Genomic DNA, 20,607 nt, shown 5'->3' on the forward strand with positions numbered 1-20,607 from the left:
GGGTGGATGGGATCGATCCAGTTATATAAAAGGAGGCAGCAAAGGAAGTAAGCAAACCCTTAGCCATAATTATGAGAGCTTCTTTGGACTTAGGGGAGGTACACATAGACTGGAGATGTATAAGTGTGACCCCAATTCACAAAGGACTATCAAAGGGTGGCACAAGTGATTATAAACCTGTGAGTTTCACTTCCCAGGAAAATTAATGGAGGCACAGGTTAAAGAAGCACTGCAGGATCATCTAGACAAGACTTCAGTTATAGCTCGGACACAGCATGGTTTTGTTAAGGGGAAGTCTTGCGTGACCAATTTGATTGGATACTATGATGCAGTCACAAAAGAACTGGATGCAGGGAATAACTTTGATATTATATATTTGGATCTTAGAAAGGCTTTTGATACTGTTGTACATGGATGACTGCTGCACAAATTGGAGCAGTGTGGCATTGGAGGCAAATTGCTGCTATGGATAAAGGGATGGTTGAGGGGGAGAAGACGTAGAGTGGTAATCAATGGAAACTGCTCATTGTGGGCTAATGTTATTAGTGTAGTCCCTCATGGTTTAGTGTTGGGTCCATTATTGTTTTCTGTATTTATAAATGATATTGATGATGGTATATCAAGCTTAATGTCCAAGTTTGCAGATGATACAAAGGTTGGCAGGGTTGTTAAGGACACTACTGACGTTGTGCTGCTGCAACAGGATCTGGAAAGGTTGAGCAGATGGGCTGAGAGGTTGCAAATGAAAATCAATGATATTCAGGAATTTTTCTTGCAGGGATAAGGTTTTTTTTTTTTTTTTGTGGTTGTTGGCACATCGGCTTCTGTGGCCATAATGCACCTTCCAAGGTTTTTGCAGTACTTTGATCCAAGCCCGAGGCGGGATTCGAACCCGCGACCTTTGGTTTGCCAGGTAGGCACTTTACGCGGCCGGCGATAAGGAGGTGATTATTCCCTTGTTAAGGCAATGGTCAGGCCACACCTTTAGTACTGTATACAGGTCTGGAGGCCTCATTTAAAGAAGGATGTGAGCTGCTGGAATGAGTACAGAGAAGGGCAACAAGATTAGTGAATGGAACAAAGGGGTATTCTTTCGAAGAAAGACTTAAGTTTTGGAAATTACAATGTCTGGAGACTAGGCACCTGCAAGGTGATCTGATAGAGGTGTATAAAGCCGTGAATGGTTTTAGCATACTCAATGCTGATGGGATTCTTCCTCTTGCTCAGAATAATCACCTGAGAGGACATAAATTCAAATTGAGGAAAGACAGATGTAGGATAGACGTGCGGAAATTGGCCTTTAGCCAGTGGGTTGATGGAACAGACTTCCATCCCTTGTCGTGGAAGTTGATAACCTAAATAAATTTAAGGCTCAGCTAGACAGGTATTTCGAACGAATGGAGGGGTGAAGTGGAAGTGGGTTTTTTTTTTTTTTTTGGCTGATGCTGCAAAAGCTTGCTTTCTTGCATCATATGCCTCTACTAATGCTAGTACTTTCTCTAACATGCTGGTACAAATAATAATCTTGTTTAATTAAAAAAGTTTTTTTCCCATTGTGCGTTTCCTTCCCACTTATTCCCGTCAATCTGGGGCAGATTAAAGTCACCACATAATAAGACATTCCCACTTCCATTCCATCTGCATGTAACGACTCTTGTCATATTCTTTGCAATCTTCTGATCTATAGAATACTTTCACTCTTATTGTTCCTTTGCTTCCGACTAACTCACAACACACAGATTATACACTGGCAGACAACTTCAGACTCAGCAAAAGCTCTTTTTGCGATCAGGCTGTTTTTGATAAGAAGCATGGCCCCTCCACCCACTGCTAACTTTCCTAAATACATTATACATATCATAGTGGAACACATCATCACCAATTTCCAGGTGGCATGACATTTATGTTAGCCCTATTATATCAGAATTAGTTGTCCAGGAGTTCAAATTCAGCCATTTTATTAACAACATTCCTGACTTTACTGTAGACACAGTTGAGACTAAGTAATCTTTTATAGTTTACTACCCTGACACACCCCTTGAAGTTATTTAGGTTTGTATCCCAACCTATATGTTCCCTCTCATTTGAAACATTGCTATCCTCAGAACATCCTATCAACATCGGCTGTTATGTAACAAACAAGAATTCACAAGGTGAGTGCAAGGATTACTTTGACCCATATCATCAGATAAATGTGGATCTGAATTACCCTTCTAAATTTCCCCCTAACTAGCAGTTTCCATGAACCCTTAGGGTATCCTCAGTGATAAAGTGTATTTAGTGTCAAACGGCACCAGGGGGTTCCCCCATCTTTGCATTGCTTTCATTGTAGGTGTACCAGTTCACTGGGAAGGCCAGAGATTTAAAAGTGGATGGATATTGTATGAGTGTAGTGTTGTGTATCGTTGTTCTTTTGGCCATTTAGCCACTAGACCCCTGCTTGAGCCGAATGTTGCCCACACTTGGCCCCGTGGAGGCAGACCAGGTACACCAGTATTATGAAATTATTTACTCTGGCAGGCCCTGTCACCTAGTTTCCTGAGATTTCAGTGGCTAGGGCCTATAGAAAAAATAAAATAGGGGGCAATGGATGATGCTAGAATCTAGTTTGGCCAAAAGGGGTTCACATATGCAGTGAGTATTTGGACACTTAAAAATTTTTCATTGTGTGGGGCGTCTGCTGGTGATATAGGCGGAGTAGGGAGGGAGACTAAAGACTGGGGAGGAAGACAGAAGTGTTGGGACAATAAAGAAGGTGATCGCAAGGCAGAACAGTGGGCCATGCCATGGCCCATCAGGAGAAGAAATAGGGGGTGGCGGGGAGAGAATGGGACAGGAGCACTGTCGCCTCCCCTCCCCATGCACCAGGGAAGGGAATGAAAGTGTGTTGGGCCCAGCACAGGTTGCCAATAGGGCATGTGGCAGCAATGCTGTTCAGTTCAGTTGTGATGTTTGGGTTTCCAGCCCACTTGGTTAGCTTATTTGGTTTCATTTTCTCAAAGGCTATTTCAGTCAGTTTCAGGATCAAGTCTGGTTATCTCAGTTCTAGATATGAGCCCGTGTCAAACCCTGTGTCCCAGGGTGCAATCAGAGGGTTGGCGTTTGCACTCCATCCAACGTCATTTGGGGATATTCTCTGTTCACTCTTGTCCTAATGAGTTTTCACTCTAGTTTGTTCTTGGTCCATTTAAGTGGGTATGTTTTCCTCATCAATTTGGGTTTTCACCTGTTCCTTTCAGTTTTGGTCAGGTAAAGTCAATGTCCTGGTTTGTTGGTCGTTGTGGAAGGCAAGTTCAGTTCTTCTTCATCTGTAGGCATTTGCGCATATCGACTGAATGGTGTATGCTCATCTTCTGTGTCCAGCAGATGATGTTCTTCGTTCTTTGTTGGTGGCAACAGAACTGCGGTCTTAATCAAGTAGTGGGAGATCTATGGAAAGTCAGCCTAGCATCCAAGTTATGAAGTGTTCATTATCTTGTTTTAATTAGTCTGGTGAATCGCAAGTAGTGTTCTTCTTATGGAGAACAAGTCTTGGGCAAATCGCGAAAGTGCCCTGTATTCCTCTTCCATGTCTAGGAGATATGGCTCCTAGTCCTGCAGCGTAGGTCTAATCCTGGTAATTAGGAGGCATCGTAGATCCTTGTAGTATTCACATCTATGCATCAAATGATGCCAGGTCTCTGCCTCTCCACAGAAGCAGAGAGGGCTATCAACCAGCCCAAAGGCTGTCAATTTGGCATTGAAAGGGTCATGTCCTGTTATCAGATAGGTTGTGTTCAGTCCTGAGAGGAACCAGGGAGAGGACTGGGGGTACACCCTGTCAATGTCTAGGATGAATTTTCCTGTGACCTCTCCCTTGGTGATACTGGCAGAAATCCTTACACCACCTTTATTCAAATGAATATCATCTCTGCAAAATAGATTCCTACCACCTACAAATGTGGGCCACACTGATAAAAATTTCGCCCCTAGAGCCTTGCAGATTCCCTCAATTTTCAAGTTAATCCACAAGGCTTTCAGCATATAATCCCTCCTATTGTGTCTGGACAGAATTGAACACACATGCGTATTGTGATCTAACTTGCTGCATTTTCTCATCATAGTCCTATATTTCTCCAACAGATGATCAGGTTGTGTACGCTTAATATTGATAGTCCCCACATGAATAATAATTCTCCCTTTACCTCCCTTAAAATCTGATAATCTGACATCAATTATAGCTCCTGGTAAACACACTCTGGTTCTGGACCACCTATCTTTATTAAAAAAATGTTACCCATTTCCCTGACAGTAGAGTCACCCAATAAAACTACATCATCTTTGATTAGAGCTCTTGACTATTCTTTTCTGGGTCCCAAATCGGGGGGTGCATCACTTGACAGGTCAGGAGATACTTGAGTCCCTGATGAGCTCCTAGTTACGTTCGTTTCTAGGGCAAGCACTCATTTTTTCAGTGACTCAGATTCTTCTCTTTAATGTGCCAAGTAGTAATTTGAGATTGGTACACTCCTTACATCAGTTGCAAAGAAAAGAATTGCCAGATGAACTTGGTCTGTTTATTAGACCAGCCTTAGAATATGTCCACAGGTTGTACAAATGATGAAGTTGTGACTGACACTGGAAATGCCTGCAGGCATTTCTGTTTGAATCCTGATGTCCCTGGACTTTGTATTGTAAGTTGAGATGCCAAAAACTCAATGAATGAAAACAATAGTGTTTTCATTCATGTGATCTTTCACTATTGGGAAAGGCACAGTTTTACAGGTAAAAATTATCAAATTGCATTTTACAGGTAAATACAGGTAAAAATTATCAAGTTGCATTTTACAGGTAAATACAGGTAAAAATTATGAAATTGCATTTTTACCGAAGCACTTCCCACTGACACCTTAGCTAGCAGTGAAGAGAGCTGATGGAAAGGTTTTTGTAATTACTTCAATATTAATCTTTACTTCTTCTCTGAAATAGGTTTGCCAAATATTTGCCACAGGTACTTTTGATTTGATTCCTTTTACAATAGGCGCCTCCGTAGCCAGGTGGGAAGGAGCAGCAGTGCGTAGCACACGCTTCTTGATTAGACCGGGGTTCGAGCCCGTCACCACCAAATACGGAAGATGCGGAAAGGTCAGGGAATGACCACCGCACCGGAGCAATATGGCCTTAGTTGCTAATGCTCCTAAAAACCAAATAACAATAACAACAACCTTTTACAATAGGTTTTATTTAGTAGTAAAATGGAGAATATCCAGTAAAATTTTCCGACCAATTTTTATTTATTATTGGTTATTTATTTTATTTTCCCCCCTGACCAATATTCAAAATTTCCATAATTTTATTTTTTAATTTTTAGAAAATATAAAATTCCAAGAGAAACTGCTTCAGAAAGAAGTGATATAGAGCTTGGTAGAATGGTGAAAATGCAACTGAAATAAGAAGAAAAGCAGTTGAAAGTAAAGGAAACAGGTGAAAGATTACAAGACAGGAAGAAAAAGATGGATGATGTAAGCTTGATAGAGAAAGATTTGCAAAGAGAGTGGCTAACTAAATTAGTGAGCAAAATCAAATTAGACTTCAATGTAATGCTGAAAGCCATGCACAAGCAAGAGCTAATCATCAGTCAGTGCAACAAGAAGTAACCATAGTCTACAACAATTATCAAATTGCATTTTTAGTCATTTTATTACCCGATTCTGTCCCATTGACACCTTAGCTAGCAGCAAAGGGAGCTGAGGGAGAGGTTTTTAATTATTTCGATATTAATCTTTACTTCTTCTCAGAAACAGTTTTGGCCAAATATTCGCCACAAAATATTTTTCATAATACTGTATGCTACTTTATTTACTGAGTCTCTTAAATGCATTTCAAACAAAACTATTAATCATGAATTTGAAATGACTCTTCTTTAAAAGTAACTTTTATTACATATGTGAATTTTTATTTAATGAAATTGACATGCATTTCAGAGACTTATAGTTCTTAAGTATTTGAAGATTTTCATTTGTGATTCTCAGATTACTAAACTTGCCACCCATGCAACACACCAATACTGCTGGCCTTAGTTGATCTGGCATGAAAACACACATTTGCATTTTATTATTGTATTTGTGTATATAACTGTTTCTGTGTATTTCTTTCCTTTTTAAGTAATGATAAAGACATCTCATATTGATCTGATGTTTACAGCAGTAAACTACGATTTTGACACTCCTATACCATAAGTGTTATCATTTTTCAGTAGTAAATTTATCAGTTTTCTTAACTAGACTGATTTATGTCAGAGTCAGATGGCACACCGACTCTATCATAATAAAGGTCATATTAGTAACATGTTTGATAGATTCTGCTTTACATATTGCGTGAGACATGATAAGAATTGATATTTACTATCTTGTGAAAAAGAAACTACACTGATTGTAATAAAGTTAAGTTTTGAAAACAATCCTTTTTCTTAACCTCCCCTTTCCACATACACACACACATTGGTTGAATATGTGCAGTTTTTATTTTATCAGTTAAACTTTTTATTAATACGAGAAAGATAAAGAAAAATATCTTTTATATTTTAGGTCAGCTAGGAATTATTCCATAATGCAGAAGACTTTTATTTTCTTACTTTTCATGATTGTAATTCTTCCTTCACTTCAACTAACAAGGTAAGCAGTTTTTTTTTTACATGCTAAATTAAGCCATTCTGGTTGTTATTCCCTAAATTGAAATCAGTTTTGAAATTATTATAGCTTGTATAGCTGCTAACTTTTGACTTTTCGTAAGCAAAAGGAAAAGAAGAAATTTTTTGGCCGAAATAGGCAAAAAAATTGAGGCATTTTTGCAAAAGTAATAGTTCTTCCCTAAAAAGAGGAGATTTTTTGGAAAAAGTAGCAGGTTTTTGACTTTGAAAGAGTGGAGTCCACACTGCACATTTTATTTCAAAATACAACCATAGGAAGGTTTACTAGGGACAGTATGCTGTCATTAGATTACCTAGAATTTTGATTTCTGTTTGGACATCTCTTGATTATGATTTCTTCAAGAAAGGTGTTACAAACTTTGCCTTCTTCAGAAATTTTGAGTTAAAGTTTCATATATAACAACAGAACTGTTACGCAGACTTGGCTGTTAACAGCATTTCCAAGCCTTCACAAGAAGGAGAGGATCTGAACTTGATTTTTCCCCCGCCTGGCTAAATATTCTCTTAAACTTAGCATTTCTATGAGGAATCAATAAAATGGCAGCAACCAAGAAATGTCTGTTAGAATTAGTAGTGGCATATGATGAAAGCAAGCTTATACATCATCAGTCAAAAAAAAAAAAAAAACCATTCCCATTTCACCTATCCATTCCTTCCAGTAATTTTCCTTGTTTTTCCTTGAAATTATTTAAGCTATCAATTTTCACAACAACAAAAGGAAGTTTGTTGCAGCAATGAATCACCCACTGGCTAAAGGCAAAATTTTGCATGTTCTGTAACTGTCATTCCTCAGTTTGAATTTATGTCCCCTTGTGCTTAGTCTGAGCAAGAGGAAGAATCCCAGCAGCATTGAGGTTGCTCAATCCATTCAAAGCCTTTTAAACACCTTGATCAGATCACCTTGCAGGTGTTTAGTCTCCCGACATTGCAATTTGCAGAACTGATGCCTTTCTTAAAAGCAACCCTTGTTGAAAAAATGAGGCCTCCAGATCTATATGCAGTACTAAAGATGTGGCGTGACCATTGCCTTATACAATGTGATAATCACCTCCTTATCCCTTCTAGCAAAATTCCTGTATATCACTGACAAAAGCCCATGAACTGGCCTGTCTGCACTGCTCTTTCGAAAAAAATTTACATTACCCTGAGTTAGTACCCACAGTTTGTATGTTAACTTGGTAACTACAGACTGGTTAGTTTGACTTCAGTGGTAGGAAAAATCTAAGAGGCAATGATTAAAGGTGCAATCCATGGACATTTAGATAGATATAGCATTCTGAAGGACTCATAACATGGCTTTGTTGAGGGAAAATCAAACTTAACTTACTTAGTAGGCTATTTTGATACATTTACTGATGAGCTGGACTTAGGGAACAAATTCGACATAGTTTATTTGGATTTTAACAAAGCATTTGACTTGCTCCCTCATGAGAGGTTATGGTATAAGCTTGAACAGGTTGGGATTACCAGTAAGATTCTAAGATGAACTGCTGGGTGGCTGCAGGGCAGAAGGCGACTTATGATTAATGGATATTCTTCAGACCTTTGTAACATCAAGAGTGGGATTCCTCAAGGATCAGTTCTTGGACTATTGTTGTTTCTCATTTTCATAAGTGATATTGATAAGGGATAGACGGCATGATGTCAAAATTTGCAGATGATGTAAAGATTGGCAGAGTTGTCAGTGATCAGTGCCAAGCAACACTTCTTCAGGATGACTTGAACAGACTTTAAAGATGATCAAAGAAGTGGCTGCTATGTTTCAATGCTGCTAAATACAAGGTACTTGGGGAATAGCAACCCACAAATAAATTATATACTTGGCTGGGTTGAATTAAAAACAGTACACGAAGAAAAGGGATCTGGGAGTTACAATAGCAGATATGAAGTTTTCTGAACAGTAAACTGGCAGCCAGGAAAGCTTATCGATCATTTATCGAACGTTATCCTGTAGATATAAAAACCTGTAGAGATAGGGAGATCATAATCTCACTGTATAAGGCAATTGTAAGACCACATTTGGAATACTGTGTTCAATTATGAAGACCTCATCTGAAAAAAGACATTGAGTTTCTTGAAAGGGCAATTTGAATAATGGGATTGGCAGAAGGACCACCATATGAGGAAAGACTCTGATTATGTGAGTTACAAAGCTTGGCAACTAGGCATCTCAAAGGTGACCTGATTGAGGTTTATAGGCTCTGAGAGGAATTAGTAAAATGATGAATGAAGGTAGAATTCTCACTGTTATAAAGAATTCTGGAACTAGGGGTCATAAATTCAAATTATAGGGGTTGAGGTTTAGATTAAATTAGATTGTAGGAACTTTTCTTTAGCCAATGAGTTATTGATTGCTGAACCAAGTTGCTCCACAGGTACTTCAGCCTATATACAAAGGTCCATTGGATACTTACCTATGTGAGGAGGGAAGCATATAATCTGAGTTTTATTATCTACTTGGATGGGTTTTTTTTTTTTCCCCTTTTCCAGTTCAGCAAAAGCCTGTGGCTTGTACTATATGGTGAATACTATTTCTTTGGGGTTACTGCTACTCATATGCAGTACTTTGCATTTATCAATGTTAAACTTCAATTGCCATTTCTCAGCCCATCTGCCTAACTTTTCTAGGTCCTGTTGCAGTAGCATATTGTTATTAACCACCCTGCCAGCCTTTGTATCATTGTAACATTAGTATTAGTAGAAGCATATGATGAAAGAAAGCAAGCTTATAGAGTATCAGCCAAAAAAAAACCCCTTCCCATTTCACCCAGTTTGTTCAGTTCTTCCTTGAATTTATTTAAGCTGTCAACTTTCATGACAGATGGAAGTTTGTTCCAGTAATCAATCACCTGCTGGCTAAAGACAAATTTCTAGACATCTGTTCTACAACTGGCTGAATTTATGTCCCCTCAGGTGTATAATGCGAGCAAGAGGAAGAATTCCGTCAGTGTTGAGCTTGCTTAAACTGTTCAAGGTTCCACACTGAAATATGCAGAACTTAAGCCTTTCTTGGTAAGAGCAATCATTTGTTCTTCTCATTAATCTCATTGCCCTTATCTGTACTTGTTCCATGAGCTCTCCATCCTTTCTAAAATGAGGCCTCCACACCTGTATGCAGTACTCAAGGTGTGTGGCCTGACCATTGCCTTATACAAGGGGATAATAGGTGCCTCCGTAGCCAGGTTTGAAGGAGCAGCAGTGCATAGCACACGCTTCTTGATTAGACCGGGGTTCGAGCCCGTCACCACCAAATACGGAGGATGCAGAAAGGTCAGGGAATGACCACCGCATATTCCCGGAGCAATATGACCTTAGTTGCTAATGCTCCTAAAAACCAAATAACAACAAACAAGGGGATAATCTCCTCCTTATCCCTGCTAGCACAATTCTTGTATATCATTAACAAGACTCCATGGGCTGCTCTGGCAACCTGTCTACACTGCTCAGAAAATGTCATATCTGATTGCACAATTACCCCAGGTCTTTTCATTGTCCACTACTCTGAGTATAGTACTGCAGAGTTGGTACATTACTGTGGGGTTAATGCTGCCCATATGCAGTACTTTGCATTTGTGAATGTTAAACTTCTGTTGCCACCTCTCAGCCCATCTGCCCAACTTTTCTACATCCTGTTGCAGTAGCGTATTGTCATTTCTGTCATTAACAACCCTACCAACCTCCATATCATCTGCAAACTTGAACATTAAGCCTAATATTCCTTCATTAATAACATTGATGAAGGAATATCATCAATATAACAGAAATAATTTTTTACTTTGGTAAATTTTTCCAGTGTAACTGATTGGCAGACTTCACTAATCACATGGTCCAATGCATATTGTGAGGAGGGGTTAGAATAAGAAAATGTCAAATTCAACATTAGTTGCTTGAAGGGCTTAGATAGAACTGCTTGAAAAATTTTTATCAACAATTTAAACAAAGTATTGGATGGTATATCTGTATGTGATAGTGCATAACATTAAGAAAAAGGGCATCATGATAATTGAACATAAATTCACTGCTTACAGGGGACTTGTTACGTTTGATTATCATATATTCATCAGGCTTATGATTATATATTGATTTAGATTGAGAATAAGGGCAAAACTACCATTTTCTTCAAACTGCTAGGAAAGATTTATTGAATGAAAGTAATCAAATCCATAATTTTAAATACTAAAAATAAATATATGGATTACATTTGTTTTATAAGCCTTCAAAAATGGTTAAAAAAAAAAAAAAAACAAAAAAAAAACAGATGCAATTCTTAAGCAGAAGCCATTGCTAAAAGGGAGATTTTCAACTAGAATAATAAAAGATATTTTGATCAGAAATAATATCAAGTGAACCAGCAAAAAACAAAGATTAAATTAATAAGACAAATTACAAAAAGGGGAATTTATATAATGTCATTGTTGTGTGTGCATTCAGCATTCAATTTTCATTTAGTAGTGAAGGAAAAAAATTAGTTAAATGAGCAGTAAACTTCTAATTTATCTGAGTGGTTTGAGAAGCATTATTAATCTGTATGAGTACCTAGTTCTAAGTAACCTTCCACACTTCTCATCTCTTAAAGAATAATTGGAATCTTCACTATTGGCATCTGGCTTGCAAGGTAATATGATTGAGGTGTTTAAGGCTTTGAATGACAGCAAACTCAGTGTTGATGGGATTTTTCCTCTGCTCAGACCATGCACATGAGAGGGCACAAGTTGAAATTGAGGAAGAATGGTTGCAGAATAGGTGTTCAGAAGTTTGCCTTCAGCCAATGTTTGGCAGAAGGCAAGCTACAAGTTGATTTGAACTATCCACTTCCATCTATTGTGGAAGTGAATAGTTTGAATAAATTCAAGGAAGAACTAGACAAACTATTGGAGGGGATGGATAGGTGAAATGGGATTTTTTTTTTCTATCTTTCCTTTCTTTTTTTGCCTGATTCTGTGTAAACTTGCTTTCCTGCATCATTTACCAATATTAATACTATAGTAATTAATTAATTTTTATAGTTGGAGTATACATAGTTTAATCTTTATTGGTGGTCACTGACATAACAACCAAGGTGCCTTACATTGTAAAGTCATTGTTTTGCCTCTGAATGAGTTCAAATTCCATCATAAGCAGAATAAAGGAATTAGTAAAGTGCTTTCTGGAGAATATAATAATTCTTTAGTGCTCACAGGAATTGTTTTTTTATTTAAAATAAAAATAAAATGTATTTATATGATATTTATGCCATTAACCTGTGAGCAGGCATATTAATTTTTTCAATGTGAGTGAGTATAAAAAACATAATTTTATCACAAATTGAAATGCTTTTAGCACATCAATATATGATTATTTCTTATTAAAATTTTTCCTGAGTGGGGAGACATAGTTATGCAAAAAAAAAATTCAGTGCACCTGCTTACACTGACTGATTTTAAATTGTAAATTTTAGAGCTTAATATAGCCTTACATTGTAATATAGCCACCAGTAGATATCATGAGAGTACTGCTATATGCAATTCAAAATCAGCATTGTGTTTGAATTGCATATAGTCAGCATTAAATTGCCTGTAATTTTTATTTTAACTTAGTAATACTCATGTTGCCTATAAATATATACATATTGTAAAATAAAATAATATTCATAATGGTAATTTTTTTTAATAAAAATGTTTCATAACATCCCATTTCATCATTAGAAGCTGCGGGTATGAGTAAATAGGTAATTTTCATTTTTCTGGTAATGTACACATGACACATGGTATATCAAGAATAAAATACAGTGCAACCTCAATATAACACATCTCTTCATAATGCACTTGTAGGTATACCACAGGTAGGATTATGTCCCCCAAAACAAATTATGAAAAAAAATGAGTGTGTTCAAAGGACAAGCAATGTCATAGTGGAAATGAAAAAAGTGAATACTGTATATACTCATATCTACTGTACTATCATATTTCTAAGAGGGAAAATTAGCTAAAAATCAGTTGTATATTCATTTTAATATATTCAGTAGCAGAGTAATTTTTGTAAACAGGACTTATCGGAGACCGGTTACTGTAAGCACCCAGTTTCTCTCCTCAGCTAGAGATGTAGTAAAAGAGTATGTCAGTGGAATGCTATTTACAAATAGCTACCTCTAGAGTAGGGTATGGCAAGTGTTCATAAGTGCATTACATTAGTTAAAAAGTAAATTTTTGTAAACAATAGCACATAACATCTTTTCTTCAACAAGAAGTTGCACCAAGGATAGAAAAAACTGCTAAGGGCTAAACTAGACAAAAATATACATGATATACATGAACTGACAAGTGATTTATGGAGAAATAACATGACTTCTCCATAAATTTTCTAAAAACGTAAATTCTAGGGCATCAGAAATAAATACACACAAAATTAGTAAATCAGTAGGACCAAAGCAATGGCTACAAAAATAAAAAATTATACAGTTGAAGAAAAGTTATTATTGAAAGAGTTAAGAGTGGTGAAAAAAATGAAGTATATTTTAAAAGTGTGTAATTCCAGAAGGAATGATCTGCAGTTGGATGAAAGAGGAAGAATTACATTCATTCATAAACTCTGTAGAAGAAGTAGGCCTCTAAAGAAACAAAACTAGATTTTGTGAAAACAGTGATATAGACCAATGCTTATACAAGTGGTTTCTACAGAAGCATAGTGAAGGAGTATAATTTTGCTGCAGCATTGTGTATTAGCAGAATGTGATGGGAATGATATAACCTTCAATATTCTATGTCTTTTAATCTGTATACTCATAAAATTATTAAATAAAGTATTTATTTACTAAGTAAAGTGTCTTCTTTTCTCTGTGTACCATCTCCTGGAGGTTGGAGATCACCATGTCAAATGTCTCTCTGTCTCTGGTAGTTCTGAACAACTGCTTGGTGTTCAGTCCTGTACAGTTCTTAATGTTATCAAGCCACGATTTATGTCTTCTCCCAGGCTTTCTTCTTCCTTCCATTTTTCCTTCAATAATTAGCCGTGGAATTGCATATTCGTTTTTCCTAATCAGGTGTCCAAGAGATGCCGTTTTTCTTTTCTTTATGTCCCTCAGCAATTCACAGGTTTTTCCAATTCTCTGCAGGACACTGATTGGTCACTGTTGGTGTCTATAGTATCTTTAACATTCTTCTGTACATCCACATTTCAAATGCTTCTAATTTTCTCGAGGTGTTAGTTTTCAGTGTCCATGTCTCAGCACCATACAACAAAACTGACCAAATATAACATCTCATCATCCAGATTTTGAGGTGGAGATCCAGGTTTCCATTGCACAGTGAAGGTCTCATTTTAAGAAAATATTGCCTGGCCATTTCAGTCCTTGCTTTTATTTCCATATCTGGTTTGTTTTTGTCATTGATCCAGATATTTGATTCACCGTTTTGAGCCCGGGGATTCTTGGCACCCGTCCTATTAAAGGGACGCCAGGAACTCAGGGCCAGTTGTTGCAGTTTTCTTGCCATGGTGATTGTTCTAGGGATATAGTAATGCAGAAGTTTCCCTACTGGCTTTCTGCATTGCAGTGCTGTAATGACAAAATCTTTCACTAAGCTGTCAGGACTGCGACTGTTCAGATAGCTTTTATCCCCACTCATTGTCTGTACTGTAGGAGCTGCTGCCCTTGTCCAGAGGTGTTATTTAGAGCAACTGCTCCTTGGTATGTTGCCCTATTGGGCTAAAGAGTCACACCTACCCTGGTTTGAATTGGAGTTTCCTTCTCCTAGTTAAGTAAAAGTGTATTTATCTTAAAAAAGCTGGTAAAAGAATGGTAAAATTTTTTCAGCTGTAACACATTTTACTTATAACACGGGTATTAAAGTTGTCACCTGACATCCATGTTATTATCGAGGTTTCACTGTATGCTGTAACCATGATCTTTTCAGAAAATAGTATTCAGTGAAATAGGTTTCAGAAATTTTTGCAAAGTTGTTTATAGTGCAAAAGGAATACATTACCAAACCTGGTCTTGTGTGAAATTAAAACTTCAGAAACAATGATCAGTCTAACTCTCTTTTTGCATAGATGAGGTTGTTGATCATTATTAAAGAACTTGTTCCCACAGGAATACATGAGAAAGCATGCAGCACACGAGAGAGGTGACTCAATTTTGTCTGAGCAGTTTGCGAGGGGTTAGTGGGATACAGCGATGTCACTCACTCAGATAAACTTCTGATAAAAGCAATCTTCAAAATAAGGATATAAAACTGAAAGAACTTTTCTTGGATGGTTTGAAGTTTTTGCCTTATTGGTCCTACATGACAAATTTTTGCCATACCAGGGCATGGAAAGGTTTAAAAAACACTGGGGTGAATTTTTTTTCTCTTGTACTTGCTGACAGATTAATGATAAATTAAAAGGCAGATATTTAACTCAAAATTTAACTTCTATGCTTCAAACGCAACTGATATAATTTTGTTTAAAATTATAATTACAGTAGAGCATCCGTTATCCGGAATAATTAATATCAGACCTCTTCTGTATAGCCAAATTTTCTGGATAATTTTTTCAGTAAGATTAAATAAATATAATCTAATTATTTAATTAAATAAGATTAAATAAATTTAATCTTATCTTATGATTAAATTAAATAATTAAGATTAATTAAATAAAAAAAATAAACTAATCTCAGAAAACAAAAACATCCATCCAGGCATTTTTATGATTTTTATACAAAACAAGAAAATTAGAAAGACTTTGAAATGCTCTTGGCTTATCCGACTCACCAATAACGAGCATGGACAATCTGTGTGCCCCACTGACATTTGCACACATAGCAATTGTAACTTGCTTTTTTCTCTTCTTAAAACTTGGTGCAGGCATTTCTCTTTTAGTGGCTAGGGTTTTTTTCGGTAATGCTTTCTATAATAAGCCCATTTCATCGACACTATAAACACTTTCTTTCTTGTAATTTGCTATAACTGAAGCAAACTTACTTTTAAAGGACACCGCCATTGATTCGTGTACAGAAAGTTTCTTGCCTTGAATATCTAGTTCACGCATACCAGGCGCCTCTGTAGCCAGGTGGGAAGGAGCAAAAGTGCGTAGCACATGCTTCTTGATTAGACCGGGGGGGTTTGAGCCTGTCACCACTAAATACAGAGGATGCGGAAAGGTCAGGGAATGACCACTGCATATCCCCAGAGCAATATGGCCTTAGTTGCTAATGCTCCTAAAAACCAAATAACAACATCACGTATACCATGTCTCAGTTTAAAGTTTTTCAGCCAACCTGTGCTTGCTTAAAATCTTCATTGCCTCTTAAATTTCGATAAAAATCCAATGCTTTTTCTCACAACACTGGTTCACCTAAACTTCACTTCTGAAGAAACCACAAATAAAGTGCACTCTCTAAAGCGGTATTTCCAGGTTTTAACATCGTCTTTTTCCTGCTACATCCTCCTTCACTAACCATAATCGACACAAATTCTGTTATAGCATTGGAATTTTCCTTGATGTCATGAATTGTTGAAGTCCCCAGATTAAAACTCTTTGGAGAGATTTCCTAAATTTTCACCTTTTCTAATTCTATTAATAATTTACATTTTTTTCGTTGCAATGTTAAAATTACATGTTTTCTTGTTTCACCTCTTGCTGTAAACAATTGAGAAAAATAATAAATCGCACAGTTTCAGGCCGATATTATTCATACTGAATCTGCAGCTAAACTAATCTGAAATTCACTCATGGTTTCCGAAAAAACCCAGTAGTCTCTGTGATATTTTTCTAAAGCACATTTCTGAAGGTCACAGCCATAAAACGATAAAAACAATTTGCAGTTTATGGTTTATTGGGCTTTTTGTTTGTACAATTTGTTATAAACATGTAGTAAACTCGATCTTTCACTTATTATAATCAAAATTCAAGTTGCAAACATGATCACTATAACCAGCACTTCCTACCATCAATAAAAAAAAAAAAAAAAAAGAAAGATCAGCCCTTCAAATTATTCCAGATAACCGACGTTCTACTGTAATAGTAGTGGCATGTGATGCAAGAAAGCAAGTGTATGAGCTTATGCCGCATCAGCCAAAAAAAAAAAAAAAAAAAAATCACACCATTCCCTCCAAATGCCTGTCCAGTTTTCCTCCTTAAATTTATTTAACCTATCAACTTCCACGACAGATGGAAGTTTATAGGAAGTTAAAATTAACCACCCGCTGGCTAAAGGCAAATTTCTGCACATCTATTCTACATTTGTCTTTTCTTAATTTGAATTTATGCCCCCTTAGGTTCGTAATCTGAACAAGTGGAAGGATCCCATCAGAATTCAGCGTGCTCAATCCATTCAAGGCCTTATACACCTCAATCAGATAACCGTGCAGGTGCCTAGTGTCCAGCCACTGCAATTTGCAGAACTTAAGCCTCTCTTGGTAAGAGGATCCCTTCATTCCCCCACCAATCTTGTTGCCCTTCTCTGTACATGCTCAAGCAAATCTACATCCTTCTTAAAATGATGCCTCCAGACATGTACGCAGTACTCAAGGCGTGGCCTGACCATTGCCTTATACAGAGGAACAATCACCTTCTTTTCCGTGCTAGCAAAATTCCCATATACCATTGACAAAACCCCATTATCTACCCTGGCAGCCTGTCTGCATTGCTCAGAAAACTTCATATCTGACTGCACAATTACTCCCAGGTCTTTTTCATTTCCTACCACCTTAAGTGTAGTACTACACAGTTGGTATGTTTCTCTGGGGATTACTTCTACCCATATGCAGTACTTTACATTTGTCAAGGTTAAACTTCAGTTGCCACTTCTTAGCCTATCTGCCCAAATTTTCTAGATCCTGTTGCAGTAGCACACTGCCATTACTGTCATTAACAACCCTGCCAACCTTTGTATCATCTGCAAACTTTGACACTAAGTATGATATACCTTCATCAATATCATTGATAAATATACAAAACAACAGTGGACCCAACACCGAACCCTGTGGGACTCCACCAATAACATTAGTCCACGAAGAGCAGCACCCATTGATTACCACCCTCTGTCTTCTCCTACTGAACCATCCTTTTATCCATTGTAGCAACTTTTTTTTTTTTTTTTTTTATGAAAACCTCAAACACGAAAGGTATCAAAACCTATAGTACTTAGTACCGTGGATGGGTTGAAGGAGAAGTATGGGGGGAGGGGGATGCCAGAAACTTTGCTCTAGAGACTAAACATGGGTTTCACCATTTCAAGCCTTCAATAAGCAAAATGAACTTGTCCTTAATGCCATACTGCTCCAATGTGTACAGTAGTCTTCCGTGCGCAACAGTGTCAAAAGCTTTCCTGAAATCCAAATATATGATATCAAAATTTATTTTGCATCCAGTTCCTTTGTAACCACATCATAATATCTTATCAGATTTGTCAGACAAGACTTTCCCTTAACAAACCCATGCTGTGTCTGAATTATTGCTGCAGTCTTGTCTGGATGATCCTGCAATGCATCTTTAACCAGTGACTCCATTATATTACCCGGAACAGAAGTTAAACTAACTGGTCTGTAATTACTCGTGTCACCCTTCGATCCCCCTTTGTGAATTGGGGATACATTTGCACATCTCCAGTCCGGGGGACCTCCCTTGAGTCCAAGGATGCTCTCATAATTATGGCTAAGGGTTTGCTTAGTTGCTTTGCTGCCTCCTTTAATATAACTGGATATATCCCATCCACCCCAGGTGCCTTTCTTATGTTTAACTTCAACAATTGCTCCTCCACTTTGTTCTCAATTATTACAAAATCATTAAGCACCCTGCTACAATTTGATAACCTTCTGTTTTCAAACCTTAATACTCCTCATGTGTAAATGTAGATGCAAAATACTCATTCAGTTTGTTTGCTATCTGAGCAGGATCAACAGTCAAACCATCAATATCAAGTGGACCAATCAGATTCATCCCCTTCCTTTTAGAGTTTATATAAGTAAAGAAATCCTTGCTGTTTTTCTTAGCATCCTTTGCCAAAGATTTCTTGTAATCTACCTTTGCCTGCCTAACCTCCTTTGTGACCTGATTACAGACTAGCTTATATCTGCCATAGGCTTCTGAGTTGCATTGATAATTTATATGCATCCCATGCATTTTTCTTCTCTGTCACGAGTCTCATTAGTTCATTTGATAACCATTTAGGTCTAAACCTTGAACAATATTTCTTAATAGGTATGAAACTTTTAGTAGCATCCATGATTAATTCCTTGAATGCTTTCCACTTAGAATTTATTGTTGGTAACATCGTCAGTTGATCCCACTGTACAGAATTTAAAAACTGTCTGAGACCACTGTACTCACCTTTACGGAAGCAAAAACCCTTTCCTTTACCCCTGATGGTGGTAATTATATCTTTAAGTAAATCCCACGTCAGTACACTGTGATCACTGCCACCTAGTGGTTCCTTTATCTGCAAATTCTTAAATACACGAATGATCACTGCTGATACCCAGATCTAGAGTATTACCCTCTCTGGTTGTCTCTCGAACATGCTGCTGCAGAAAACAGTCATCCAATAAATCCACAAAAATCTTACTAGTGTGTGAGTGACCACTCCACAAGTTCCAGTCAATATCTGGGAAGTTAAAATCCCCCATTATAAAACATTCTGATTTACTAGCCCACTCTATTTCTCTGTACAATTGTTCATTGTATTCATTCGAGTCATTAGGCCTATAACACACACCTACTCTTATTTTTGCTTTTGCAGTCCTTATGTCACACCAAACTGACTCAACAGTGCACTGTTCATCTATGTCAACTGGATGCACTTCTTTTGATTTTATGTTTTTCTTAATTAACAGTGTGACACTACTAAATGCTACTCCTAAATTATAAGGGATTTAAACTTCTCATACCTTTCAGCATCCTTCATATTTTTCAATCAAGTCAAAATTGAGTTGTCAGCACTTACTCATTGGGGGGGATAGTCAGTGTTGATTACCCCCCCCCCTGTGATCAGGAGGCAATCTCTGAATAGTACTACATGGATAGTGCCACTCAACTGAGAATGAATAGCAGTATACTTCTCTTCTGGGGAAATGCTAGTTATTGAAGATGCATGATTATAGCAACTAATTGTGACGAATTCACATTGAGATATACAGTGATGCCTTTCATGCTTGTCTTGGCGCATAATAGCCATTGCTGCTAATGCAGCACTAAAATCTTATACAAAACCAAACCAAGACTTTCATGCTGTATGTTAGCTAAAAATTTAAAGAAACTGTAAATAATTTTGGTCTTTAATCCTTAAATTACAAAAAGATTTACTATATATAAATTAGGGCAGTTTGTATCATTTCTCTTTGTAACATCATGCCTATACATAACTAAAATTATAACTTGTGAAGGGTTTTACAATAGAGATATTATAAGAATACCCTTCTTCATTACAAACTTTGGTTAGTTGTTTTGATTTAGTTACATATAAAATTATGAAAACTGCACCACTAACTAATGTGTAAATTATTTTTTGTGACTTGAGCCTTCAAGCTCTGAGTTATTTGCGACTTTAATGCCACACCCCTTTTGGTATCTCTTGTGCAGGTAATGCACAACTGCATCATCTACCTTACATCTTAGGTGCCTACCCACCTCCTGATATGGAGAACTATCTGAAACAGTGTCATCTGGGTTGATGGCCCTCAACTGAGAATAAGCAACAGTATACTTCTCTTATGGAGAAGTGTTTTTTATTCAAATACAAGAGTAAGAGACCCATTATAAAGGGTTTCATAGAACGAGATATTGTAAGAATAACTTTCTTCATTACAAAATTTTTTGTTTTGAATTAATTACATATAGAATTGAGCCACACTGCATTGATTTGTATGTACCAAAAATTTAACTTTAGCTTTGTTAGTCTGATTCAGAATTAGTTCTGATATTCTTCACTCATGACCATAAGTTTTCATTGGAAAATTGAGGAT

At 37.0% G+C, this 20,607-nt stretch overlaps 1 protein-coding gene across 2 annotated transcripts in view; it reads left to right on the forward strand.

Moving 5' to 3' along the window:
• Window positions 1-20,607, forward strand: part of Tmem63 (transmembrane protein 63) — a 440,514-nt gene that overhangs the window by 266,313 nt on the left and 153,594 nt on the right. For both annotated transcript variants that reach the window (XM_090375486.1, XM_090375485.1), the window contains exon 16: window positions 6,567-6,653. In XM_090375486.1, the coding sequence (XP_090231612.1) occupies window positions 6,567-6,653 (87 nt within the window). The remainder of the gene's footprint in view (window positions 1-6,566; window positions 6,654-20,607) is intronic.

This window comes from Mastigoproctus giganteus, chromosome 6, assembly GCF_048544385.1.
Source record: "Mastigoproctus giganteus isolate SK-2022 chromosome 6, ASM4854438v1, whole genome shotgun sequence".
NCBI lineage: Eukaryota > Metazoa > Arthropoda > Arachnida > Uropygi > Thelyphonidae > Mastigoproctus > Mastigoproctus giganteus.